Source organism: Nyctibius grandis, chromosome 1 (assembly GCF_013368605.1).
Source record: "Nyctibius grandis isolate bNycGra1 chromosome 1, bNycGra1.pri, whole genome shotgun sequence".
Classification (NCBI taxonomy): domain Eukaryota; kingdom Metazoa; phylum Chordata; class Aves; order Nyctibiiformes; family Nyctibiidae; genus Nyctibius; species Nyctibius grandis.
This window is the reverse complement of record NC_090658.1, coordinates 54,011,064-54,035,360: the sequence shown is the minus strand read 5'-3', so window position 1 is coordinate 54,035,360 and position 24,297 is coordinate 54,011,064. Positions and strand designations below refer to the sequence as shown.

Sequence of the window (24,297 nt, the reverse complement as noted above, 5' to 3'; positions counted from 1 at the left end):
AGAAAGGGAATCTGAGGTTAATCAGTAACTTTTGTTTCAGGTGCCTTATAGACTAGGAGGATGCTCTCAAAGGCCTCTGGTTAGGGAAATGGGTGATTCAGAGCATCTGCCTATGCTAATGCACTGATCAGAGCTCTGGAGAAGCTCGTCTCCTCTGGCTATAGAGGCAGCCTCAGGAAAGTCCTCTTGTGCATGGAATTAGCTTTCAGGGATGCTTTCCCCATAGTCCCAAATGTCCATTGTTCTGCCTGCTTTCAAGTCCTTTCCAGTCCTGCACCCATTCAAATTTCCTGCTCCCTCTGTATCTGTGTTGTTCAGTCATTTGAATGTAGATATCTTCAATGCATCTCTTTTCTGCATTAGATCTGCTAGTTGTGAAGAACTATGTTAACATTTCTTACTTTGCCCTCTTTAAAACAGGATTAAATGCTTCTGTTGGCCGAGCAGCTGATGACATCCTTGCAAGCTGTGACTCTCAATCCTTCACAGGACTGAACCTTTCTGCCTTGTCTGTTTTTTCTCAGCGTGCTCAAAATACACTTTTCATTGATTTTTGAGTGGTTTGTAACTGTCAGCCAGGAGCCTTGCAAATGCAAAAATCAGAATTCTAGCAGGTATCTTTAAAAACTTGTTTCTGAACTGGCTTCTTGTGCTGATTCACTCCTAGACTTCTCTTCGTTTGTGTTTCAAGAGCTCCAGTGCAGAGTGCAGCGTTCAGCAAGTGTTTCTGTTTTTGTAACCTTACAGTCTCACTTTCTGACTTGTTTTAAGTAACTATTGGCTGGAAAATATAGAACAAAGGCACTACGACCTTTTTTTTTTTTCTGTTTACAACATGTTTCCCTTTTCTCACTCAGGTCAAGCTGACTGTTTCATGTGCTCTTTTCTTTCGTACTAATTACTACATGTTTATTGCCTCTGACTGGTCTTTATGCCCATCAGCTCTCTCTGAATCTTTTCTAGCTTTTCCCTTCGCTTTTAATCTTTTAGCTTTTGCCATTAGAAACCAAAAAATCCCAATTCCTGATGCTCATGAAAGCAGCAGGCGTAGACCTCAGTGATGCATGACTGTGAATTCTGTTGGGGCTTACTAGAATGGCGCTCTCTTTGTTTTGGGGTGGTGTGTTTGTGTTGCTATTGGTTCGTGCTGCTGACTCGCTCTGTGGAGTTTGCGGTTGAAACTCTTATGCTTTATCTAGGATTTAAAAAGCAAATGGAGCATCACGCTGACCTATTTCAGCCTTTTTGTTTTGCAAATGTGATTTTGGAACTGCCCCTGCTATAATCCTGCAGCGCTATGGAAAGACTACAGCGGGGCTGTTCAGGCAAGGATCCCCTGCAGAAGTGGGCAGCGAGCAACCCACGTTATGGAAAAAACCTGACTTCTAATTATGGATAAAACTCAGGTAAGTATCATTTGTTACTTTGAAATAATTTGTACCCTTAAGTGTACATAAATTGGTCTAAAGGGCAAAACAATTGAAAAAAAAAAAAGCGACCTAACCGAAATACGCATCTTGATCAACATTAAAATACACTGACAAAACAAACTCTAATGACCTCTCCTAATACACAAAGGAGTAATATCCACAGGTAGATGCTCTCAGAGCAATCAATATTCTCTGCTTATCTGTCTAAAGCATGCTGGTAGTAAAAATAGGTGGACTGAGCACATTCCCAGGTGTGTGGATAGACACATCAGTGTTTAGGACAGGAAAAACAGATCTGACAGACTTCAAATAGCGATGATTTTCTCACAGAATATCTGACTTCTGCTGCAGTATAAACACTATGTAAAACTCCCTAGCTCCTGAAGTTTGCATGAGAAGCCATGAAAGCAGTTAGCAATGCAACCATGAAGCTGGGGTAGAAGCAGTGCCGTCTCTGAGCGCTCCTTTGCGATTCAAGAGTGAGCCCCAACCTTGGGAGTGGCTGGGAAGGGGCTACAGAAGTGGTGTCAGCAGGAGGCAACGGCTGGGAGCAGCCTGGGGAGAAATGGGCAGCACCCCCAGCATAGTGACAAGGGTGTCTTGCCACAGGTTTTTCTGCTAGTGCTCATATGTGCTCTGGCTCAGTAGTTCAGTATCACTTATTTAAAGTCAAATAGCATGAAAAGCTATTTAATGAAAACATGCGTTATTAAGACCAGTGTGTATTAATTGCAGGAGCTGCCAAGCCAATCTGTTATTTTGCTAACTTTGTCTTGCTCTTCATCTAGCTGACGATGCCCAGGCTCTCTGGTAGGGTGCAAACTTCTTATTGTTTCAGTCCAGCTGTGGAGTTTGCAGTTACCCGAGAAGTAACAGGCCTCAGGCTGGTGGCTGCACAGCAGCAACTGTCACCATCTCCCCTCCTAGAAAGAACAGCCCCTGGGAAGACTGTGGCAACTGTAACGTAGCAATAGCTAGACTCCTGTGCCACGCTTGCTCTCTGCTGCTTTCACTCCAGCTCTGCTTGGAGGTGTTTCTTCTTGGCTGTCATATGCGAAATCCATCAAGGTTGATTCCACTCGCAGCAGCACAGCAACAAAGCCTGCTGTTGGGTGAACTGACTGGAAAGCTGAGCAGCTTCTCGCACCATGGCTATACTGACTGGCTTGTGCTCCGTGCGGGATCTCGCTGTTGTCCTGCCTGGGAGAACAAAACCAAACCTTTTGTTCTCCTGCTGGCTGCGTGCCGGAGTGATGGGTTTTGGTAATAGGAGCACTAGGGGCACAGTGAGAAGAGAGTAATTTTCTTGCTGTTATGGTAAGATGGTGAAGAATTAGATACTTAATTAAAATCCCAAACAAATTTAAGTGATGTCCTGCCCAGCTCAAGTACTGCTCGAGAGACAGGTCATAGAGGCAGACGACCTGTTCTTCTCAGTCTTTCTACAACAAAATATCTCAACAACTCCCCCCACCATATGTGTTTCAGTTTCTTTTAAGGCCGTTTCACAGATAGGAGAAATGTACTTCTGTCTGCTCTCATGCTATGGTCTTGTAGCACGAAATTTAGCTGGTAGCTGAAAATAAAGGCAATGCAAGAAATATAAGAATAAAATAGGTTTATTAGAGCTATTTTACATAAAGTAATCAAGACCGAGTGACTAGAAGAACTATTTGTATACCATGGCAATATTCTTGCTGACTTGAAGTTACTGAAGTACAAAAGACCACAAACAAAAAGATGCATGCCTCATTTGCCTCTGTTTTTATTGGGGCCCGTGATGAATGTGACATCCTTGGATGGTCAAACAAGACAGACAGCACGGTGTGTGTATATATATGTGTGTATATATAACGGGTACTGTACACATTTTACTGTTAACACATCTGAAGTTCACTCACACATATCAATTACTTGCTCTAACTCTATGAGAATTTTGCTGGGGTGAGGGCAGGTCGCCGAAGCTTTCAAGCTTTGCAGGGAGCTATGGGATAACCAGCAGGAATCCTACGCTCCGGCGCCTCAGGTAAAAGCTGCTGCGTGCTGCTCTCTCACGCCGTCGAGGGTGTTGAGCTAGGGGTGGAAAAGGCTGAACAAGCCCTGAGCTCCGGGGAGAGACATAGCTCTGGGATCGCACATGGCCGCTGTTGAGCACTGGTAAGTCCAAACTCATCCACTGAGGACTTTTTCATTTGAGCATTTAGTAAGCATGACTCTGTTAGCTGCACAGAGGTTTAAACTATGAATGAAAAAAAGATGCTTTGTTCCTTAAATCACAAATTTAGTTACAAAAGCTGGTACTTAGATAGTGACTGCTTTTAATCAACAAAGCAAGACAAATTCTTTAATGAAAATACTCCCAGTGCATCAGGTGGAAAGTACACAAATCAGTCTCTGCTGGACAGTGAAGTAATGCATTGGTCTGAAGCGTCTCGGTCCCCAGAGCGAAGCACAGCAGTGGCAGCACTGAGAAGAGCAAGGTGGCACAGGCTTCCCTCTACGCCTCGGCCAGTGCAGCTGGGGCTCCTGGGCCTTGGTTGCGCTGATGCCCTGGCCCCAAGGCACGCTCTGCCACAGCCGGGACCCTGACTGCTGCAGGGAGGGTAAGGGCACCCCGCATCCAGTTTGGGGTGTCCACACCTTGCAGAGTCTTCTGCACAAGAGCCAACTAGAACTACTCTCTGGAGTCTGAACAATTCTTATTTTCTGAACATGGGCTTCTACCCACTTTTGTACTTTATCACCGAAGGGGAAGAACATGATCCTCATCTCGTAGGCTTCTTCTACACTTGAAACTTAACTAAAGGTTTTGGTCCTTTTATAGAGGCAGAGGTTCGTGGACACAGGCGAAAGGGGGGCAAACATCTGACCTAAATCCAATTTTTAGAGATACATCCCATTGATGAGGTAATCGGACTCTTCAGATGTAATGGGTCGAGCTTTTTTAAGCTTCTGTCTCACTAAACGCAGTCTGCAAGCAACCATAAGCAGCAGTAAAGCAGTGATGGCCAAGCCTAAGGCTAAGGGTAACACAGCACCTACAAGGTTAAGAGAAATTACACTTTATTTAATACAGTGAGAAACTGGTAGAGAAAACCCGACATTTTTCCTTAAAAATATAGCTAGTCTATCACTTAGGTGCTAGTATTTGGAGCAACTCATGCTGAGAAACTAAACTGTATAAGCATACCAGTTAGGAACAGTTCAGAATATGGAAGTACATTATTCAATTCTTGACTATCGTATCTGGATCTATAGCACCTGACTGAAAAACTAATACAATTAAAAATGAATTCACAGGGTCGGTCTTACCTGTTTCTGGGACTGGACGACCACCTCCAAGCTGATCTCTCTTTGGCACAGTTATGCCGTTCTCATTTTTATCATCTGTTCTTTTCCCTGAGGAACTGTTATCTGTACAAAGTCAGGCAAGATAAATGAATATTGCAGGTCAGTGACTCAGGAAGTCTTATCCACAGGACACTAAAATAATGTGAAAGCACTTAAATTTAGAAAAAAAAAAGTTTAGGAACTTCTGACTCCTATTGTATAACTTGAATTTTTGAAATAATGTGAAACTAAAGCTAAAATGGAAATTCAATTTTGCATTGCAAACCACAATGCATCTCAACCAAACCCAAGTGGGTCATTTTCCACTGAAAAGAAGATGGATATAAATTCTCTTTTACAAACTTCTATAATGGGGTATAGATCAATGTGAGCTAAAACATTACTAAAGCAGTTATATATAGGTGAACATGAGGCCATTTCAAATTACGTTGATCTCCACCCTTGGAACGTGTGAAGTGGGAAACACATAGGCTGGCTACACAAATGACCTTAATTTTGCCTGTTACCTGACACATACAGATGTAGAACTTACACACTTGGAAGACATAAAAATACGTAGGGAAAACGTTTCACAGAGGATGACTTGGAGTCACTTCAGCTTTGAAGAAGAATAGCAGAGCATTGTAACTGCACTAGAAGAGACAACGCGTAGTTTGCTCCCAAGAAGCGTTCATCTTGGGAGTGCAGGCGGCTGCAGTTTTGCTTCACAGGAGCAAAGAGTAACTGAGCTGGGACTCCCTCCTCCTGCCCTCCTACTGAAGTCCTACACCAAGAGCTACAGGGACACTTCGTGTAAGAGTGACAGATTAATCCACCAACACACCCTCGCAAAAATCAGAGATATGCCTATGTTTTTAAATGTAATGACTATATTTGTTTTTTACTGACTGATAAATATTGAAGAATGCTTTGACTGTGCTGTGATATATTTGCTGGCAGCCCTCGGAACTGTGACAATGCCAGTGGAAACATACTATGCTACAAGATCTGCAAACTCTGAATGTGAAATGTTGTAATTTGAATTACATATAGTGGTGAGTGTTAAGGAAGTGTTTATGTCAATTAGCTTGGAACATGCACCACGCGTAACTCCCACCCACCACCACCAGCTCTGAAGCGCTGTAGAAGGCGTCCCTGTCAGTGGAAGCAGCAAATACACGACTGTTAATCAAAGCTTAAATTATTTCATTGATGCTGGCGTGAGGTTAGTGCTCATGTCCCCGCTCTAAGGCACAACACAGCCTCCCAGGCTCTGGCTTTATTGCCCTGCCATTATGGCTAGGGGGCATAAACACTAACTTCACCTGCTAGGAAATGCCTTAGAAACAAGCCGCAGCCCTCCTTCTCATTCGGGCTCTTTAAGTTGTTCTGGCATGTAAAGGGGATTTAAGGAAATCCTAAATGTAAACTCTACTGGCTTTAAGGTACCTGTATGGTATCAGAGCTGTGCAAAATAACCTAAATGTAACTGAGACCAAACACAGCAGGTGTTTTCTGCTTCTATCTTCCCTAAATGAAATGAATATTTGTCTTTATTTTGGAAATACCCAAAAGATACCGGCTCTTCTCAGAGCTGCTCCAGCCTGTATGACATGGCTAGATCTGAATGCCTCTTCTATAAATTTGTTTCCCTGCCATTTGAGTAAAGGGAATATTTAAGTCAACTGTTTGTAAAGACTTTGGCAAATATATCTGAATATGGAGAGAAGTTTAGCGGGAAAATTTTGGAAGGGTAGAAGAATAACAGAATCCTTTCAATAAAGCTTGTAGGGTTTTGTTAAGACCTGTGGCTGTTCTTACAGGACTGCAGGGGCTATCAGAGTCAATACTGCTCAGCACCTTATCTGTTATCAACTAGAAAAAAAAAGAGATTTCCCCAAACAGATTTAGGAGCCTGACATAAAGCATGTTATGTGGGTTTCGTTTTGTTTTCACTTTCTCTTCATTTTCTAGTCCGTGCCTAGGAAATTGCAATTTATAGCCCTTTCCAGTTGCCCTAATTAGAGATCTAGGTTATGGCTACCGCTGTTGATGCCTCCACAGCAAAGACATGACTAAGGCTTGGGCACTCAGTCAAACGTTGTAATCCCAGCCCTGAACAGCCCTGTGCAACGGCTGGCGCGGGCAGCCTGGGGAGAGGCAGAGATCCTGTGCCAGGGGAATGCAAAGCTGTTATGGTGATTTATACACTCGAGTTGGCTATGCTGGGGAGTGCAAATCTTCAGGCTGCTTGTGAATTCAACCCGTCTGCATGACCATGTTTGCTAGACTGGCTATTGCTGCTTAGAAACCAGCCCATTGCTCACTCCAGTGTGCTTTGCTGCAACTGTATTTTTGCTGTATTCATTTACAAGTGCAGCAGTGCCAGAACATGCAGCTGGGCTTGAGAGCACTTCCCTGGAAAGGGATGCCGGGGCACTTTGGGGACAGCCATGCAGAAACGCTGTGCTGGCCTTTGGAGGAGCTGCAGTCTGGGTTAATTCACTCTGGAGATACGTCTGCAAAGGGAAAGGACTTCTTTATTGACATCGAATGCCTCTTCCTGTATCCACTCCCAACTACGGAAGAAAATGTTTGGCCTTCCAGCTTGGGCAAAAGTAAACCATGAGTCTGTTGCAGAAGACTCCATGCCCTGAGTGCCTCAGGAGGTTACCTCTAAGTTGGACTTGGTGTTCCCCTGGAGTCACCCTGCTGTAAAGGAATCGGTGTTCCCCTGGAGTCACCCTGCTGTAGAGGAATCCCACTGGAAAGGCAGGAGTGCAGAACAAGATTCACCCATTGTCAACAATGAAAGACTTCCGGTTTTTTGGTTGTGTTTTTTTTTTTTCCCCTCTTTACTGTGAATACTGTGAATACTGCTAGGTCAGGTAGAAGTTTTAAACAGTCCTTAGCTTGGACTTGCATATTTTCACATTTTCCTATTTAAGTATAAAGCCTTAAAAAGCTTGTATCAAGTCAGAGCCAAACATGAGGGGCTACTGGAGTAAAGAAAGCAGGTTAAGGGAAATTTGGAACAGAGAAACTGTTAGGAGAAAATGGATTCTGGGACAAATTTCCCCTAGTATTACTCTCATAGGCAGAAAGCTCATATTCCTGCTGTGAGGAACTACCCTACAGCCCAAAACATTACAGATTAGCCCAGCTCCTTTTAAAATGGAGAAAAGACAAATATGGTGGTCCTTGACAAGGAGGTCCCTTTATTGGACATCTTTATTGGGTTCTCAGAGATGAAAGCTGCTTATGGGGAGTTAGGTAGCAGAAGGGAACTGCCTGTATTGGCACTGTAACCACCACTGTAATAAAAAAAAATGCAAGAAAGAAAACAAAGCAACTCCCAAGTCCTGCAACTTCTTGGGAAAAACTTCTGTTCTTTAAAAGTCAGCTGAAAGCTCCTGTATCAAGCATCATGTCTAGCAGCTGCCTAGAATGTGCCACATGCTGCCTCTGCTAAGTAAATTACCCTTAATATTAACACCTTGTCTTGCTCTGCCTTGCAGTCACTGGATCTAAGAGCATCACGTTTTCCTTCCTGGCTTGAATTTCCATTATGATCTGCAAATGCCAACTAAGAAATAAGACAAATGTAGCCCTAAATGGAGTGCTCTCAAGTGAAAAGCTGGAACCTACGCTGCTGCTGTAAAGCCATATCCCTTAATATGTATCTTAAGTAGACAGCTTTTCACCACGTTGACATTAAAATCGTTACAGCTTATTTAAAAAAATTATTTATAATAGTATATCAGGAGCCTGGATGCTTGCAAAGTCAACTCTAGGCCAACATACAACATTATTGTCTTGGTCCAACAAAGACCTTTACAGTGCGACTCAGAGGCACAGGTTCTGCCTTGGCACCAGCAGCGGGTCCAGCACTGTCTCCAGGAGAGAGTCCATCCCAGAACAGGATTTCTGCCAGTGTAATTGCTGAACTTTTAAGGCTGTTGGTATGATTCCTGCTCAGTGCTGCTTACCTCTCCTCAAAAATGCGTCTAGCAATTACTGCCCTCCTGAATACTTTTCCAGACAGGCTTCAGGGAGCTGCTCCAGTGTTTCTGTCTCTCTCATTTTTGTAGTATCTAATTATTAGATTTGGTCTGTAACATCCTTGAGATAGCAGTGATGGGGAGAAATCTAATTAATGGATCTGGGTGGATTTTTTTTTTAGGAATAGGTTAGACGTCTGTCTCCTCAACTCCATAAAGACTGTGGTGTTTGCCCATGGGGTAGGTCTTGAACCTCTCTAGACCTCTGGGAATCATTAACGTACAGCATGTGACTCCTGTGGAGCTTAAGTGTCTGCATGAGAAGACAGCAACTCAGAGCAGATTTTGGCAGTTGCCCTTAGGACCCAGGTACCTAGCACCTCTTCATGTCCCACTACGTGCACCCTCTTAGGAACTGATCCGTAGGTGATTTAAAAACTCGCTGAGCTGTTTGCTGCTTTTTTGGTTAAAAGTATTGGGCTTCTGGGTCAGTAAGGACTGGGTCCTTCTATTCGACAAGGAAATCCTTCAGTATCATATAACCGAAATTAAATTCTGGCTGAACCTTGTCAAAAGACCAATATTAAAACCACAAGAATTAAAACCAGACATGGTCAGCTGGAAATCTCGCCTATTTAAAATTAAAAAGATTACAACAGCTTCTGGTAGTACACTAATCACTGAAGCCCCATCACATTTTTTTTAGGTTTATAATAACTTTTTTCTTTTATTGTCTATTGCTGTGCAAAAGACTACCTTGAGAGCAAAAAAGTGCAAGTAAGTCACCGTGCAACCAGTAAACAGAGAAACTGATTATGCAAAAGTGCCATGCTTTTACATGCACTTCCAATTATAACCTCTGATGATAGGTTGCCAAAGTTGGTGACCTCAGTTCTGGTTTTACTTCTGGATTCACAAGCTCAATGGTTTTTGAGACCTACTTAGCAGCTGACTTTCCACTGGAGCCTGCAATGCCCTTTGGCAATTTGATGTTTAGTTTGGGTGGCCCCTTAACAGGTGTCAGTCAGGACTACGTGAGCGAGAAGGGTTTGGGGCAGACTTCAGAATTTTAAGTCATTCCAATAAGGAGCACCAAGGTCCTCTACACTGCCAGAAAAGGGGGAAACATTTGAGAGAGGGTTTTGCTATCAGTTCCTACACATTCACCGAGGCATTTAAATCCTTGAAGAATGCTGTTTTCACTCCCTTTGCGGTCTCCACAGATGAAGTACAAGCATCTGAAGAAACATTAAAGTGCCAACCAGGGAAGTGCCTTTTACAAGAGCCAGCAGCAGAGGGCACTGAACGCCGCTCTGTTGTAACAAGAAAATAAAGCTGTTTATAATTAGCTGCATCTTGGGCAGCAAGAATCAGTCTGAACTCTGAAGAAATAAAAGTGGGAGGTCTTGCATGCATTTTAGGCGCAGTTTGGCTTTCATTCATTTGCCATTTCAGATCATTTTAATTCACCAGCAAGAACCTTAAAAGACACACCAGTTTCATTGCAGCTTCTGGAGTTTTATCCAGGCAAGGGTTGGTGACTCTGACTTAACATCACTACAGACTGACTCACAACAGGCTTGCAGCCACTACGGAGAATACTACTGGGGACCTGGGGTTGTTTCTTACCAAAGACTGAGACTTCCCTATAGTGAGAAAAGATTTCTCCTGCCCTGGAGCCACACTTCAGAAAAAAAAGTGCCCGTAATAATCAAAATAGCACTTCGCGGAGGGGAAAAAAGTCACTGGTTAGCACCAGGAGAGATGCAATTACTCTCACCCAAGTTGAATGGTACTTTGTTATGTTCTGCTAAAGGTACCCCCCTACAGATTTAAAGAGCCTTATACACTAGCTTACACAGATGAACCTGTGGCAGAATTTCTATTTATCTCACTGCATGTTTTGTCCCTTCCACATTTTAACTTTCTTTCTGCACCTGGTATGAACCAGACTTAACTTTATAAAGCAATACCTCGTTGTAACTTAATTATTACAAGCTGGTTTTGCATTTTGTACATTTGCCAATTTTTACTCTTAGCCAGGCACCAAAAGACAATTTAGTTAAATTTAAGGTGCAAGACATTTTCTTCCTTGAGAGAGAAAGATTTATTGAAACTGGTTCATTTCAATTCTTACCTGGCACAAATCCACTGATTTGTTTCTTTGGTCCCTGAGAAAGCGATTGGTTAGACATGTCTGCATCCACTGAAAGGAGCGGTTGATTTCTGGCAGTGGCTTTCAGGGTGTTTTCTGCAGAGAAGTTTTCAACTGTGTTTTCTGTCAGTCCTACAGTCCTTTGCTGGGTAGTGCCAAGGGCCATGTGAGTCACTGTCTTCCGGCCCGGGCTGACTATGTTAACAGAAACAAAAATAATAACTTTTATATAAAATTGGAGAGAATGGGAGTGTTCTGATGGAAGACCCTGCGATGTGGGCCTTGATGCAGGCTAAACAAGTTCATCAGGTTCAGACATATGATGAAATGTGAGTTCCAGATACATAGCAAGCTAACAGTTGCCCGCTATCAGTTCTTAAGCAAGAATGTACACATGAACCCTAAAGTGAAATCCAGAAACTGAAATACCAATGAAAGAGTGGTGAGCCATCATGCCAATTCATCTGCTGATGTTTTTTGTTCACTTAGCCGAGCATGAGCCCATATTGAGGATGACTAATGAAAGCAAACAGAGTTATGGTGAATCAACTGGTTCTCCTACGTGCTCACATTTCCAGCGTTTCAGATTCTTGCAAGGTGTGTAACTGCACTTTGAAGCATATCTCTGAGACACCCTTTCCGATCAAGACCAGGGTCCTTGTTTCCAGAATCATCATGCAAGTAAAGAACTAATCTTTTAAATGTTGAGAACTCTAACAGAAAATCCGTCATTTGGGGACCTTGGACAGTTTTGATCTGCTTTGAGGAAAAGGGAGTTAATTTCTGAGCATCTGCTGTATGTGGACATGAAACCTTCCCACATACTATTTCCAATGAAAGGCTCTATGGTGGGCGCAAGCTGCTTCCTCACAGGGAGAGAGACCACAGAAGGGGCATCATTTCCCTTCGGTCACTCAGGCTGCGGTTACTTTCACCATCTACACTGTGACCCGGTGCACTTACGGTTCTGGCAGAAAGATTCATCCGATCCATCAGGGCACTGTCTCACGCCATCGCAAGCAAATGTGATGTCAGTGCAGCAGCCATCATCGCAGAGGAACTGGTAGCGAGAGCAAACCCCGACACAGGCTGTTGAGAAACAATTCTCAAATTACCAAAATCCAAGCAGTAAATACTGAATCACTGACTAAAGTCAGCAGTACCAAAGAAAAAGCAAAACCACACTATGTCAAGAAGGACCACGAACAAGGTAGAAAGCTGAAGAAAGGCCAGGCTCAGCTATATGATGCTATATTGACATAGAAGCTAATACAGCTCATAGCTGTCACAGAATCACAGAATGGTTAAGGGTTGGAAGGGACCTCTGGAGATCATCTAGTCCAACCCCCTGCCAAAGCAGGTTCACCTAGAGCAGGTTGCACAGGGTCGCGTCCAGGCGGGTTTTGAGTATCTCTAGAGAAGGAGACTCCACAGCCTCCCTGGGCAGCCTGTTCCAGTGCTCTGTCACCCTCAAAGTAAAGAAGTTCCTCCTCATATTCAGATGGAACTTCCTATGTCTCAGCTTGTGCCCATTGCCCCTTGTCCTGTCACTGGGCACCACTGAGAAGAGTCTGGCCCCATCCTCTTGACACCCGCCCCTAAGGTATTTGTAAGTGTTGATAAGATCCCCTCTCAGTCTTCTCTTCTTCAAGCTGAAGAGACCCAGCTCTCTCAGCCTCTCCTCATAAGAGAGATGGTCCAGTCCTCTGATCATCTTTGTAGCCCTTTGCTGGACTCTCTCCAGTAATTCCTTATCTTTCTTGAACTGGAGGGCCCAGAACTGGACACAGTACTCCAGATGTGGCCTCACCAGGGCTGTGTAGAGGGGCAGGATAACCTCCCTTGACCTGCTGGCCACACTCTTCCTAATGCACCCCAGGATACCATTGGCCTTCCTGGCCACAAGGGCACATTGCTGGCTCATGGTGAACTTCGTGTCCCTTGCACCTCATCACTATCCCGGCAATCTCTTTATTACAGGAATACTCAACCTGGAGGTGGTAGCACCTTACACCTTTTGCAGCACCCCCTACAGCACTTTAAACTCTGCTGGCCTAAGCTGAAAGGAGATCTTCCCAGGCTTAAAAGACCTAAAACCATCCTGAAAATAAATAAATGACACCTCTATTGTTGTAAGTGCATTTCTCCAACACATAGTTCCTACTACATACCCATTCTGTATTTCTGACAATATGTTATTTTACGTGCAGGCATATGGACAATATGGGATCTTTTGTGGCATGTTTTCTGCAACATCATTAAATACTGAAAGAATGCTCATCATTTATTCACATGAGCAATCCATTGACTCCAATACAACACATGCCAGAACAGGAGTGAACACAAAGTCTTACAAGTGACCTGCACCAGAAAGAACTGATTGATGCCTGCTTTAGATTTAGATTCCCCTGGAAATGGAGAGTTTCCCTGGACATTTCATTTTGCATACTCAAAGCTTTCCTGAAATCCATTCTGACCTTCTAATTATCAAGTGTTTACATCTATGCTTTTGTCTTCCCAACAGCGGTGTAGTTCATCGATCTGTAAAGCACTATCAAATTCAGTGTTTGGTTAACGTTGTAATAGAAACCCGATTTGCACAAGCAAGTCACAGCCTTTGATCTTCATCCTGCTATGTACCAAAAAGCTGAGCAATGTGAAGGAAAGTATGGCAGGAACACAGGCGCCTGTTTAAAAACCCTAAAATCATGCTTAGAAAATGCATCTTCCAAATTTCAGTACTAATAATAGCACTGGTCTTGCATGCATTAAGGCACTGTGGACTGTTTTAACTATAGCAGTAGCACCTGAATTGCAAACGGACGTGGGGAATTAGAAAAAGGCAGCAAATCCTCTATGTGCTCCACCCAAAAGATACCACAGACACCCACAGCAGTAAATAAATAAATCAGCAAACCTCTCTGGCTGCTTTAGCTGAATTCAACATTAATGAATACAACTCTGTCATCCATTATTGGAATACAGGTGTTACTAAACAGATTCACAACCTTTTTTTTGTAACACTAATTTATTGCCACTGGGACTACCCTCTCATGTAGAAATATTGCACTGGCACAGAGCAAAGCTTTCACTGGTTCAGCTGAACATAGTGACGAGGCTATTTAACCTTTACTTTGTGCCAGAGCATAAGATCCGTATTAGCAACTTGCTAATTACAATGTAATTAGAAGTTACTACAGTAAAAGCATAGAATTGACAGCCATTGAAATCTAATTTACTTTCTACCTTTTATGCTTTTTACACGTTTCTTGAGGTCAGAGTTTTAAAACGATGGGTCAATTCCAGTTTCACTTTCCACAGTAAGACAAGACTTCAATAACAACCATTACACAGAAAAGCTTAAATGCATGAAAACAAGAAACCATCCCATCTTTTAGACTACAGATGCAGGCCAATATTATTATTAGTCTGTGTGTCACACCTGCTATTAACTGCTTTTAACTGGGTCTTCCCTATAGTACAAGCCTTGTCACGTTCCACACACCGTCTGACTAAACAATGGACTGTTAGGATGTGCCTGATACATATGGCAGTATTTCATTTTTCCAACCCTGCATGCTTATTAGCAATACAAGGACGAACCTTTAAATGCTTGAAAGTATTATTGCTCTAACAAACAAGCGATGCTTGCTTGCTTGCACACTTTGAAACAGCAATTCAAAACTGAAAGAGATGTCATTATGTAATGAATAAGGGCAAAATAAAACACTAGAAATGGAGAATAAGATTTCTGCCTCCACTAAGACCCTTACTCTGAATATCATACCCTGGGTGTCACACAAGCAACAGCTCCAGTCATTTTCTCACCTATTGCAGAATGAACCATGGGCAGAATGGTCACAGAGACGTTGTCAGAGCTCCGCTGACCTGCAGTGTCTGTCACAGTTAGCTGGAAAATGTACCCACCTTCCTGGATGTGAGATAGTCTCAGTGTTCCTGGTTGTGGTACCTGATTAAACAAACACAGAGAAAAAACCATATTGGTACAAAGGAACTGTCCATAACCTTCTAGGAACAGGGACCTCATTTCTATACAATGCTTTTCACACAGATTTAACACTTCTCTTAAGCCTAGCCAGCCTACTCAAGCATGTGTATCAACATGTAATGTTTTGATATTTTTTTTGCATCCATTTGTAAAAATAAACACACTTAACATTTATGTACTGTTTTTCACGGTACACTCAGTTACCTGAAGCTGTGGATCTTAGCCCTGGAGAATAAATGGAAACATACATTTAACTCAATTTTTCAGTAATTAGAACTGTAATTTTAAGAGGGTAGACAATAAAACATTAGAGTACTTTGCTCTCTATCGTGTCAGTTTGTAGATAATGTACATGTATCCACAGACGTTACTTTTGCTATATATTGATTTACGATAAGGTGACCAATAGCATTGCTTTATTAATAAGACTGCCCACCTCTGTCCGGTATGACATTTGATGTAGTCACTTACTTACAACTTCTACAAATTGCTGGACTGAGTTTTTCCACACCCCACGCTGCATTTCCGTGCCTTGCTCTGAACCACAAATAAGTTCATCTATAGTGAGTGACCTAAACATTAGGTTTCAGAAAGTCATGTGATAGAAATACAGAAACAACTTAAATTGGATTAGATCATTAAGAAATTAATAAAATAATTTACTTTATGATAACTTAAAACAGGTACTAAACTGGCATTACTAGTACAATAGTCATTTAGAAGTAAGTTTATATAAAATCAGTGTGATATTTGTAAATGTTTTTCAACCTTGTGACAATTACCAGTCACAAATAAATCCAGCTGTCTGAGAATTCAGTAACATATACTTCAGTAACTACAAAAAAGCGCTGCAGGTTTGTTGGACATGTAGTGCGTTTTTACAAATGAAGCACACAGGGCTATTTTCATAAGTAATTGAAAGGTACATTAAAATCCTCTGAGATTATCTTTATTATTAACAACATTCAATAAAGATCTTTGGTTTGCTTATTTAAAGTTGCTTTTCATGTCTAAAAGAGAACAGGAATTTTCGATTAATATGATAATAGAGTCCTAGATCTAGCTTTATAGCAGAGTGTACTGATAAATGCATTTTTCTCTTCTGGTAAGTGGATTTCCTAACTGAAATTTTTTTCCTTTTCTATTTATGCGAATGTACTCAGTTATCCGATTACCTCCTGACGGAGTATATGATGCCTTAGAATTTTATTCTTTAGTATATTACAGAAACAAATATGCTCTAAAAAACACCTGCTGCTGTTCACCCTGACTGCTGGGAGAGCAAATACGGTATTTGAAACTCATGAGCCGTGGGTCCAACTCTCTTCTCAGTGCAGAGCCGGAGAAATGCCACTGACTTGTGAATACGCTGCCACTCCTCCTGGTGACCTCTCTGCTTTCCTTTTTTTTTGTCTCCATCCTGCCCTGAAGAATGCCGGATTGTACCTGCTTTCTGACAGACTTTGGCTCAAACCAGACAGTAAATTTCCAGATAATCAGCATTTTAAAAGAAACAACCCATAATTGCCCCTAAGTGTCATGGAGCTGCGCAGCTACAGCATGTGGGTAGCAATCGAAGCAGCAAATTATCTAAGAAGCAATAATCGGTCACAACAGAATAAAAATTTTCCACTGGCATCCTTCCACAGTATGATAAGATCTCTTTAAAGCAGTCCTTCCCCCTCCCCTGCCTTCTATTTATTCTTTGGTACGTAAGTGCAATGCAACAGCTGCCTTTCATCTTATTTAAACACAGTCCCATGCTCCCTTGTAGCTATGGATTCATATATCACTTTCTAAGCATAAATGACATGAAATCCAGTAACTTCAGGACAGCAACTAAAGCGCTAAAGACAGCAACTGAAGATTGTATGAAAAAATATCACAATTATTAATTCAACTCTAAAAATTAAATTATCATGGACAATCATCAGGGTACATATCTGTAGGAGAAATCCCTGCTCATTTGAACACAATGGACAAGTATTTATTTAAGCATGAATGTGTGTCAAATTTGTTTTCCATTATCAAATATAAAGAAATCACCGAGATTAATGTCAATTTTGCAAGTTTAAATGGATATAAGATTTGTCTCTATTTTATGGAGTGACTTTTAGTAAAAGTAAAAACATGAACTTTAAATTTTTTAATTAACTTCTAATTTTTGTCTTACTCTAGATATATTATTACATCACAGATTAATTGAAAGAGTATTTAATTGATATTTAAAGAAAATAATGCTGCAAAGGGTCAGATTAACAACTCTTGATAATAAAATGTTCATTTTATCCAGATGATGTCTAGCATTCTTAAAGCTTCCTTCAGTCTTTTCTATGTATTATATGGTTCACACTTCTTATCAAATCCTTTTGACCTTTTAATTTTCAAGCCAATAAAATAATAAATGAAGATAAACAGCTTCAAAATGCAATACAGCCTCAAGTCATTCATAACTGGCTGACTGCAGTCACCCTTCCAAAGATGTGGATCTTGCAGTAGAAGACAGAACTTCCAAAAGCACGCAGTACTGACTTAACTAATACTTTTAAATACCCCTGCTGTGTTTTCTGTGAGGAGTATGTTTATAAAAGTTACTTGTGCATAAATTTCAGTAACTATTCACCAGAGAAACCCAATTGTCTTCTTAGGGTTCATCCAGCGGCATGTTTCCTAACTGTGACATGGTGATCTTCAGTTACCTACACATTATCTACTCTGCCCTCCAGGAGACTAAGGAATAACCAATTGCTCCATTGGGTTTTTCCATGGACGACAATTTTAGGTTTCAATACATTTAGCTAGCTCTTTGTATTAGGCGAAACTCTGGTTTGTTCCGTCATTACACACCTTGAGTAACTTTGCTGATACTGGTATTTTGTCTTCGATATTACCGAGCTGAACAGACATAAGCAGCAACTGTCAGGTACTGCTCATGGTGGCACTGGCACACATGGCCTCTTGGGTTTCGGACTGTTCCTGTTGCTGATCCTGTCCTGTTTAAACTCTTCCTATCCATTGTCAGCATCTCAGCAACAGTAAGGTCTATGGTCCACACTGTCTCCTGATCTAGGTGGAGTTCCCAGCATGCCCCGAATATTGTGGGCTGTGAACAGACTGTGAGTAGAGTCTATGGGTTTGAGACATTTTTCCTTTCCTTTTCTGCTGCTCCTTGAGCATTCACAAAGAAGGGCAGGATGGAGAATCCCTCTCTTGATCGTTAATTTTAAGTTGAAACCCAAATGCAGCAGAAATTGTATGGATGTAAAAAATAGTATCCCAAGATATAAGGTCTACATCACAGATTTCTCTGCAGTTTCTCCATAAGCATTGACAGAAGACTGTTGGTGAAAATACCTTATTATTTTTAGTAACTGATTTACTGAGGTGTCTCTAACCTGGATCACAGAAGCCGAAAACCGAGTGCAGTGAGCACGAACAACAGCAGAAGAAAGCAGAGCTGAAATACAGTAAAGTATTAGAATCTACTTGTTTGCTACTGGCTATCTCATGCCATCCTGGATAAGCTGAACTGTATAAAACACCAGAAATAATCATTGGAACAACCTCCCCAGGGACACGGTAGAGTCCCCATCAATGGAGGTTTTCAAGATGTGACTGGACAGGGCACTAGGTAATCTCACCTAGGCTCCCTGACTCACAAAATGTTGGACCAGATGATATTTTGAGATCCCTTCCAACCTGGGCTGCTCTATGGTTCTATGAAATAAATGCTCAAGTTGTACAGTCATCCTAATTTTGGTGCCTGGTAGCCTTATCAATTGAATACATTTAATATTTTTAGCTCTACATTTAAAACTACGCTATAATGAACACAACAATCTGCGAATGACTGGCCATGTGCGAGACTGCACGTGTACCTTCATTTCAACTGAGGAGTCACCTTGCAGCAACGTCCACTCGTATTGCACAATTCCACGGTCATCTGAGCTTTCTCGGCCATCCAAAAGCACCCAGTCAACAGGTGACTGCAGCACAATATCTTGTCCCGCTTTGCACCGTGGAGGCTCGTCGTATTCTTCCTCTTCTTCAATAAAAAAAGAGAAGCTCAGTTATTTATCAGGGGAAACTGAGTGATTATTTATATAAAACATATTTTTTCTTGGTCAAGATATTGATTCACCACTGAAAGACAGGACATGTTCATTAGGGCACATTTTGTTACATGAAGTAGTACCTACTTAAATTTTAGTTAATCGTTCCATATTCAATGATGTCTTCAGGAAATAATGGCTACATGAGAAGCACATTGCATAGAAAACCTCTCTATGTACATGGATGTTTCACTAATACAACCAAACAACAGGTTTGTTAGCATCAGTGTAGTTTTTTAATCTGAACTAAGGAAAATGGATTTAAATACGAATTACATACATATTCAGATGGCAGTTACTGCACACCTTTCATAGCACTCTGCATAACCTAATATGCTTTTATTCTCTTCTATAATACATCATTGCAGGAGTGAAAGACTTGTTTAACATAAGCTGGCATCCTGGTGAAGCAGTGCACATAATGATTAAAAATCACCAGAAATTACCACTGATTTTAAATGCCTAATTTAAGACATTCAAATCTTGATTTTCAGACTATTTAGGATTTGTAGCATTTTGCTATATTCAAAGTATAATTCTTCTTGATTAAAATTGTGAGTACTAAGTACTTTTGCCAATCAGACCCCAAGTTTTTCAGGTTAGACTAACAAAACCCATGGTACGTTAAGTGATGTGGCCTGTGAGAAGTCGTTTAAGTCATTTGCTCTGCAACCTTCACGCAGTGCAGGGAAGATAGATGGATAAAATCTGGTTCTACAAGTCATCATTTGACAACTTTAGCCACAAGATCGTATCTTTCTGCAGTTCCCTGCTCAAGTTTCATTCCTTCTCTGAGCATGGGATGTTCCCGGCACCCTGAAGTGCCAGGGTGCTTTCTGCTCTTTGACCTCTGCAAAGGACATCCTGGAAAGGATATTGATGTGAAGCTCAGAAAATCATTTCCTGAACACAAGGCTGTAACTTCACCCAGTGTGGGCAGAGCTGCACAAGGGAAGAAAAGGCGCTTCCCCATCAGTGTGGGGATTCTCCCCTGCACGTGCTCCTCTCCAGTTTCAAGGACTTGCTCAAAGGCATGGAGCTCATCCCAGCAGTGGTACAATTTTTTTCACTGACTAAACAGCAAACTTCTTATTTCTTGTTTTTCTCAGAAGTAGGTAAGGCATAGAAAATTTCAAGGTAAATGCCTTAAGTTAGGAAAACGTACAAATAAATGCAAACAGGGTCTAATAATACAAACTATGAAACAGTTCTTGCTCATCCAACAGGAATGCACAGGAAGCTTTGCCTAATTTGTATACAGTCAGTTCTCAAAACCAACTATGTTTAAAAAGCAACATTTAGGTGCAAAAACAAATACTCATTGTTAATAAACACCATCATTACGGTGCCAGGGCAACTTTTATTTGATATACATGAGTTATGTACAGTCTTCACATGATTATTTACTTTACTTTACCGATCGCTGTCAAAAAGAGACCGACCTGGGTCTGTCTGAAACAGCACAGCCCATTCTTCCACTTCTACCTTGGAAAGTGCTTTCATGTCACCTGATCCGATCAATGCCCCTTTTCCCTTGGGCCCTAACTAATAAGGATATTCTCTTCCTGGACTAACTTTATACTCCAGCAGCAGCCTGAGTTGCAACGGCAGCACCACTTCACATTGGGGCAGGTCACAGAAATGTCTTTGATATTAGTTTACCCTAACATTGAATCCTCCCATTGCTCACCACTACTGAGAAGCACAAAAGGAAAGCCAGACATTTCTTGCGAGGCACACAAGTTCTCTTTCTTTCTACCTCAAAAATTTTAAAATTTGCCTAACAAAGACAAAACCAACTACCTCTTCTTTCAGTATAGGCATATGGCGTTTCATTGTTAACACAGCACAAACTGCCTGGAAGCGCAAAGTAAATCCACAGCCAAACCAGCACAAACCGGGTGTAAAGTGAAGGACTCGGATTTACACTGAAATGTTCAGTTTCAAAAATTCATCCCACTGCTGACTGTTCTGGAAGTACAGAGAGATACACTTGATCTGAAGAACACATATCTGTCATTAATTGCTCCCAGGATTAATAAGCAATTGGTTTAGGTTTACTGAAGATCCTTAACATAAATGAAACCACAACACCCTAGAGATCACTGTATACTAATGCTCAGAAATATTTTGGTATTATGAGGACACCATGTTTATGGATAAATGTTGGTTTGGGATTACCAAAAGGAAAACAGCAGAAGACTCAACACCACAGGACTCTGGGAAAAAAAAAAAAAAAAAAAGAAGGGGTAAAATGTGATCCCCTTGTGAAAGAAAATCTTGAAGTGAAAAGCTGTTTCCTAAATTTCCTAAATTCAATCATGGGGTGACATAAGGGAAAAGAGATGTTCCTTCATGGTCCTGTGATGATGCACTGATGTCCAGACTAATTTTTGAATGTAATTCAAGAATGCAGTGGTAACACAACATCAGACAGCAAAATAATTCAATCTTAATTTCATCTCTCCTGGTCTATGTCACGGCTGACAGATGTTTGAATAAAAGTTCACTCTCCTTTGTGACTCTGCTGCAGCTCCAGTGTAATTGCGTTAAGAAGTCATAATCCCCTGTTTCTGACACCCCCATCACCCACAGAGCAAACTTTTAAATAAACCCAACAGGATACAGAGCAATTTGCAGATTAAGAACTGAAATTGCCTTGCAAGCCCAGTGCTGAGAGTCATGAGAGCTGCCAAAAAGGCAAGGCATTCAAGAATTCCAGAATTCAAGAACTCAAAGAACTCAAGAAATTCAAGATTTCTAATAGGTAATCATCAGAACAATAGTATTATTTATAACGTGCTATAATTTCACTCTACATTAGGGCCAGGTTATAATGGAATTAAGGCAGTTCAAAATTATGAAAGACATGTTAAAATATTTTCAAAGGTTTTCAAAGAAGCCTAATTCTCTGTGACTTTGATGCAAAATCCAGTCTTAAGCCTTCTATCTTGCAAGTGCATATAGGGTTATAAAACGTAATTACCCAAAAGTTGCTACATAAATAGTACTGTGGATCTAATACTTTCACCATTGAAAATCATACCCTGGGTTTTTCTGGCATCTTAAAATCATCTTTACTGCCACAAGTTCCTCCTTATGCTCTCTGGTTTACCTGCCCATGCACTTTGCAAAAAATATTTAGGCATTGCAACTCCTCTAACAGTTAAGCCCCTGTTCTCTCTTATCTCCAGGGGGTTCACGTTGGCATTCTCATGAGACGGGCAGGACTGGACAGAGGATGAAGCCTGAGGTCTCCCCTGCCAAGGGAGTAGTAATAGCAGGTGCCATCTGGACACACTGCTTTCATTCACACCACCACCACTAGGTCTTCTTCATGTTGCATGCAGTGACTAAATCACTTAAGTTGAGATATGTCGCTGAAGAAGGTGAAGAGGAGGACATTTAGGCAAGTACTGTCAACAGAAGGTAATGAAATTAACACAAAACGAATTAAGATGCAACTGTTTAACAACAGGAGGTGGGGGAGTGCGAGTAAGTTCTTTGGATCAGATGCTAGGAAACAGACTTCAAATTCAGAAATCCAGACTTGTTCTCATCTACAGCTGCTTGCTCTGGATTATGTTGTTCTTAAATACGCTTCAGGGCTGAAAAAATTGCTGCTTTTGATGTGGTCCAGACTCCAGAGGTGATTATACAGAGTCTCCATGCTGCTTCTGGACTACTGTGAGATAACTTTCTCTTCTTCAGTCTGGCTCTCAAGTTCTCAAGAAGGAAAAATTCTAAATTAAATGAGTGAGACCCGCTTAGGTGATCACATCTGGACAGCACCCCAAGAAGGGTGTGTACTTGCTCTCAAGCTACTGCACCAGGTTCTGGCGCAGCGGGCACCAGCGTTTCACACAGCCCAGGGTGCCCAGCACCCGCAGCTCCCCTGGGGAACCGGATCGGCGCAGCCGGGCCCGTCTGCTCCCCCCGGGCTGTGGGGTCCGTGGACGCGCTCATCCCACCGGCCGGCTCCCCACTACCGGCCGGCTCCCCACTACCGGCCGGCGGGCACGGTCACTCCCGAGGTTCCTGCGGAGGCACAGGTGCGAGCGCCAGGTTTTCCCAAACTCGCACATCCCGCAAAGCCCCCGCACCCTCCGCATGGCTGGGCCGCCTGTCCCGGCTCAGGGCGGCCCCCGGCACTCCTCCTCCTCCTCCCCTCCCGTGGGCGATGCCTCACGACCCGGGTGCCCGTTCCCGGCGCCGGGGAAGCCGCACGGACGGTTCCCCCTCCTCGCCAGCGGCCCCACGGCGCGGGGTGGCAAATGGCGGCGGCGCCGCGGCGAGCGGGCCCGGCTGCCGCCATTTCCCTCCCTCTCTCCCCGGGCCCGACACCGCCCGAAGCCGTCTTGGGCCGGGCCCCGCGCCCCAAAGCCCGCGGCGGCCCTTACCCGGCGGCGCGGCGGGCGGCGGCGGGGCGAGGCCGGCGGGCCGGCGGCTGTAGGTGCTGTAGCCGCGGTGCGGGGCGAAGCGGCAGACGGGGCGGCCGCGGTGCGTGCAGTTGAAGAGGTAGCAGCCCAGTTCCACCGCCGCCGCCCCCCGCGGCCGGCCGGGCCCCTGCACCACGGCCAGCGTGCAGCGCGGCTCGGCGCAGCAGGCGTCCAGGCACTGCCGCCAGCCCGCCACGGCGGCGGGGGCCCGCAGGAAGGTGGCGCCGGCAGCAATGGAGTCCTTGGTGCGGATAATGGAGTCGGGCCTGGCGGAGAAGCCGCTGCTGCCGCCGCACCGCTCCCCACCGCCGCTGCCGCCCGCCGCCGCCGCCGGCGGCCCCGGCTCCTCCTGCTGCAGCTGCCGGCGGAACTCCTCCAGCAGAGACTCCACGCCCGAGATCTGCGAGCGCAGGTCGGCCAGCGGCGCCGCGCACCGCCCGCCGGGCAGCACGGCCCGCCCGCCCAGCGCCGCCAGCAGCACCAGCACCAGCGCCGCCATGGCCCCAGGCGGCGGCGACGCGCAGGCCGGAGCGGGAGCGGCGAGGGCGGGAGCGGCGGGACCGGCTCCCCCCGCCGGCACCCGCGAGCGCGGCGCGGAGAGGCGCCGGCCCCGCCCGGCTGCACGGGGCGGCGCGGCTGCGCTCAGCACCCGCCGCCCTGAACAGCTCCGCCGGGCGGGGCCGCCCCGCCCCGTCCCCGCCCTCCCGCGGGCCGCCCCGCCCGGCTCCGGCGCCGAGCCCCTCGGCAAGGGGCGGGGGGTGGCGTGCCACGGCCCCCCTTCCGCGCCGGCGCTTCCCAGCGCCACAGAGCAGCGGGTTTCT

The 24,297-nt window shown here is 43.7% G+C and overlaps 1 protein-coding gene across 1 annotated transcript; it reads right to left on the bottom strand.

Annotated features, from left to right (window-relative positions):
* Positions 1 to 3,082: 3,082 nt before the first annotated feature.
* LRP11 (LDL receptor related protein 11) lies at positions 3,083 to 23,975 on the bottom strand. Its single transcript, XM_068407514.1, has 7 exons — positions 23,438 to 23,975; positions 18,804 to 18,970; positions 14,745 to 14,886; positions 11,880 to 12,005; positions 10,899 to 11,111; positions 4,743 to 4,844; positions 3,083 to 4,468 (listed from the first exon to the last, which is right to left on the bottom strand). Exons 1-7 carry the CDS (start codon positions 23,973 to 23,975, stop codon positions 4,314 to 4,316), a joined length of 1,443 nt encoding a protein of 480 aa, XP_068263615.1. The 3' UTR covers positions 3,083 to 4,313.
* Between the last annotated feature and the right edge of the window lie 322 nt (positions 23,976 to 24,297).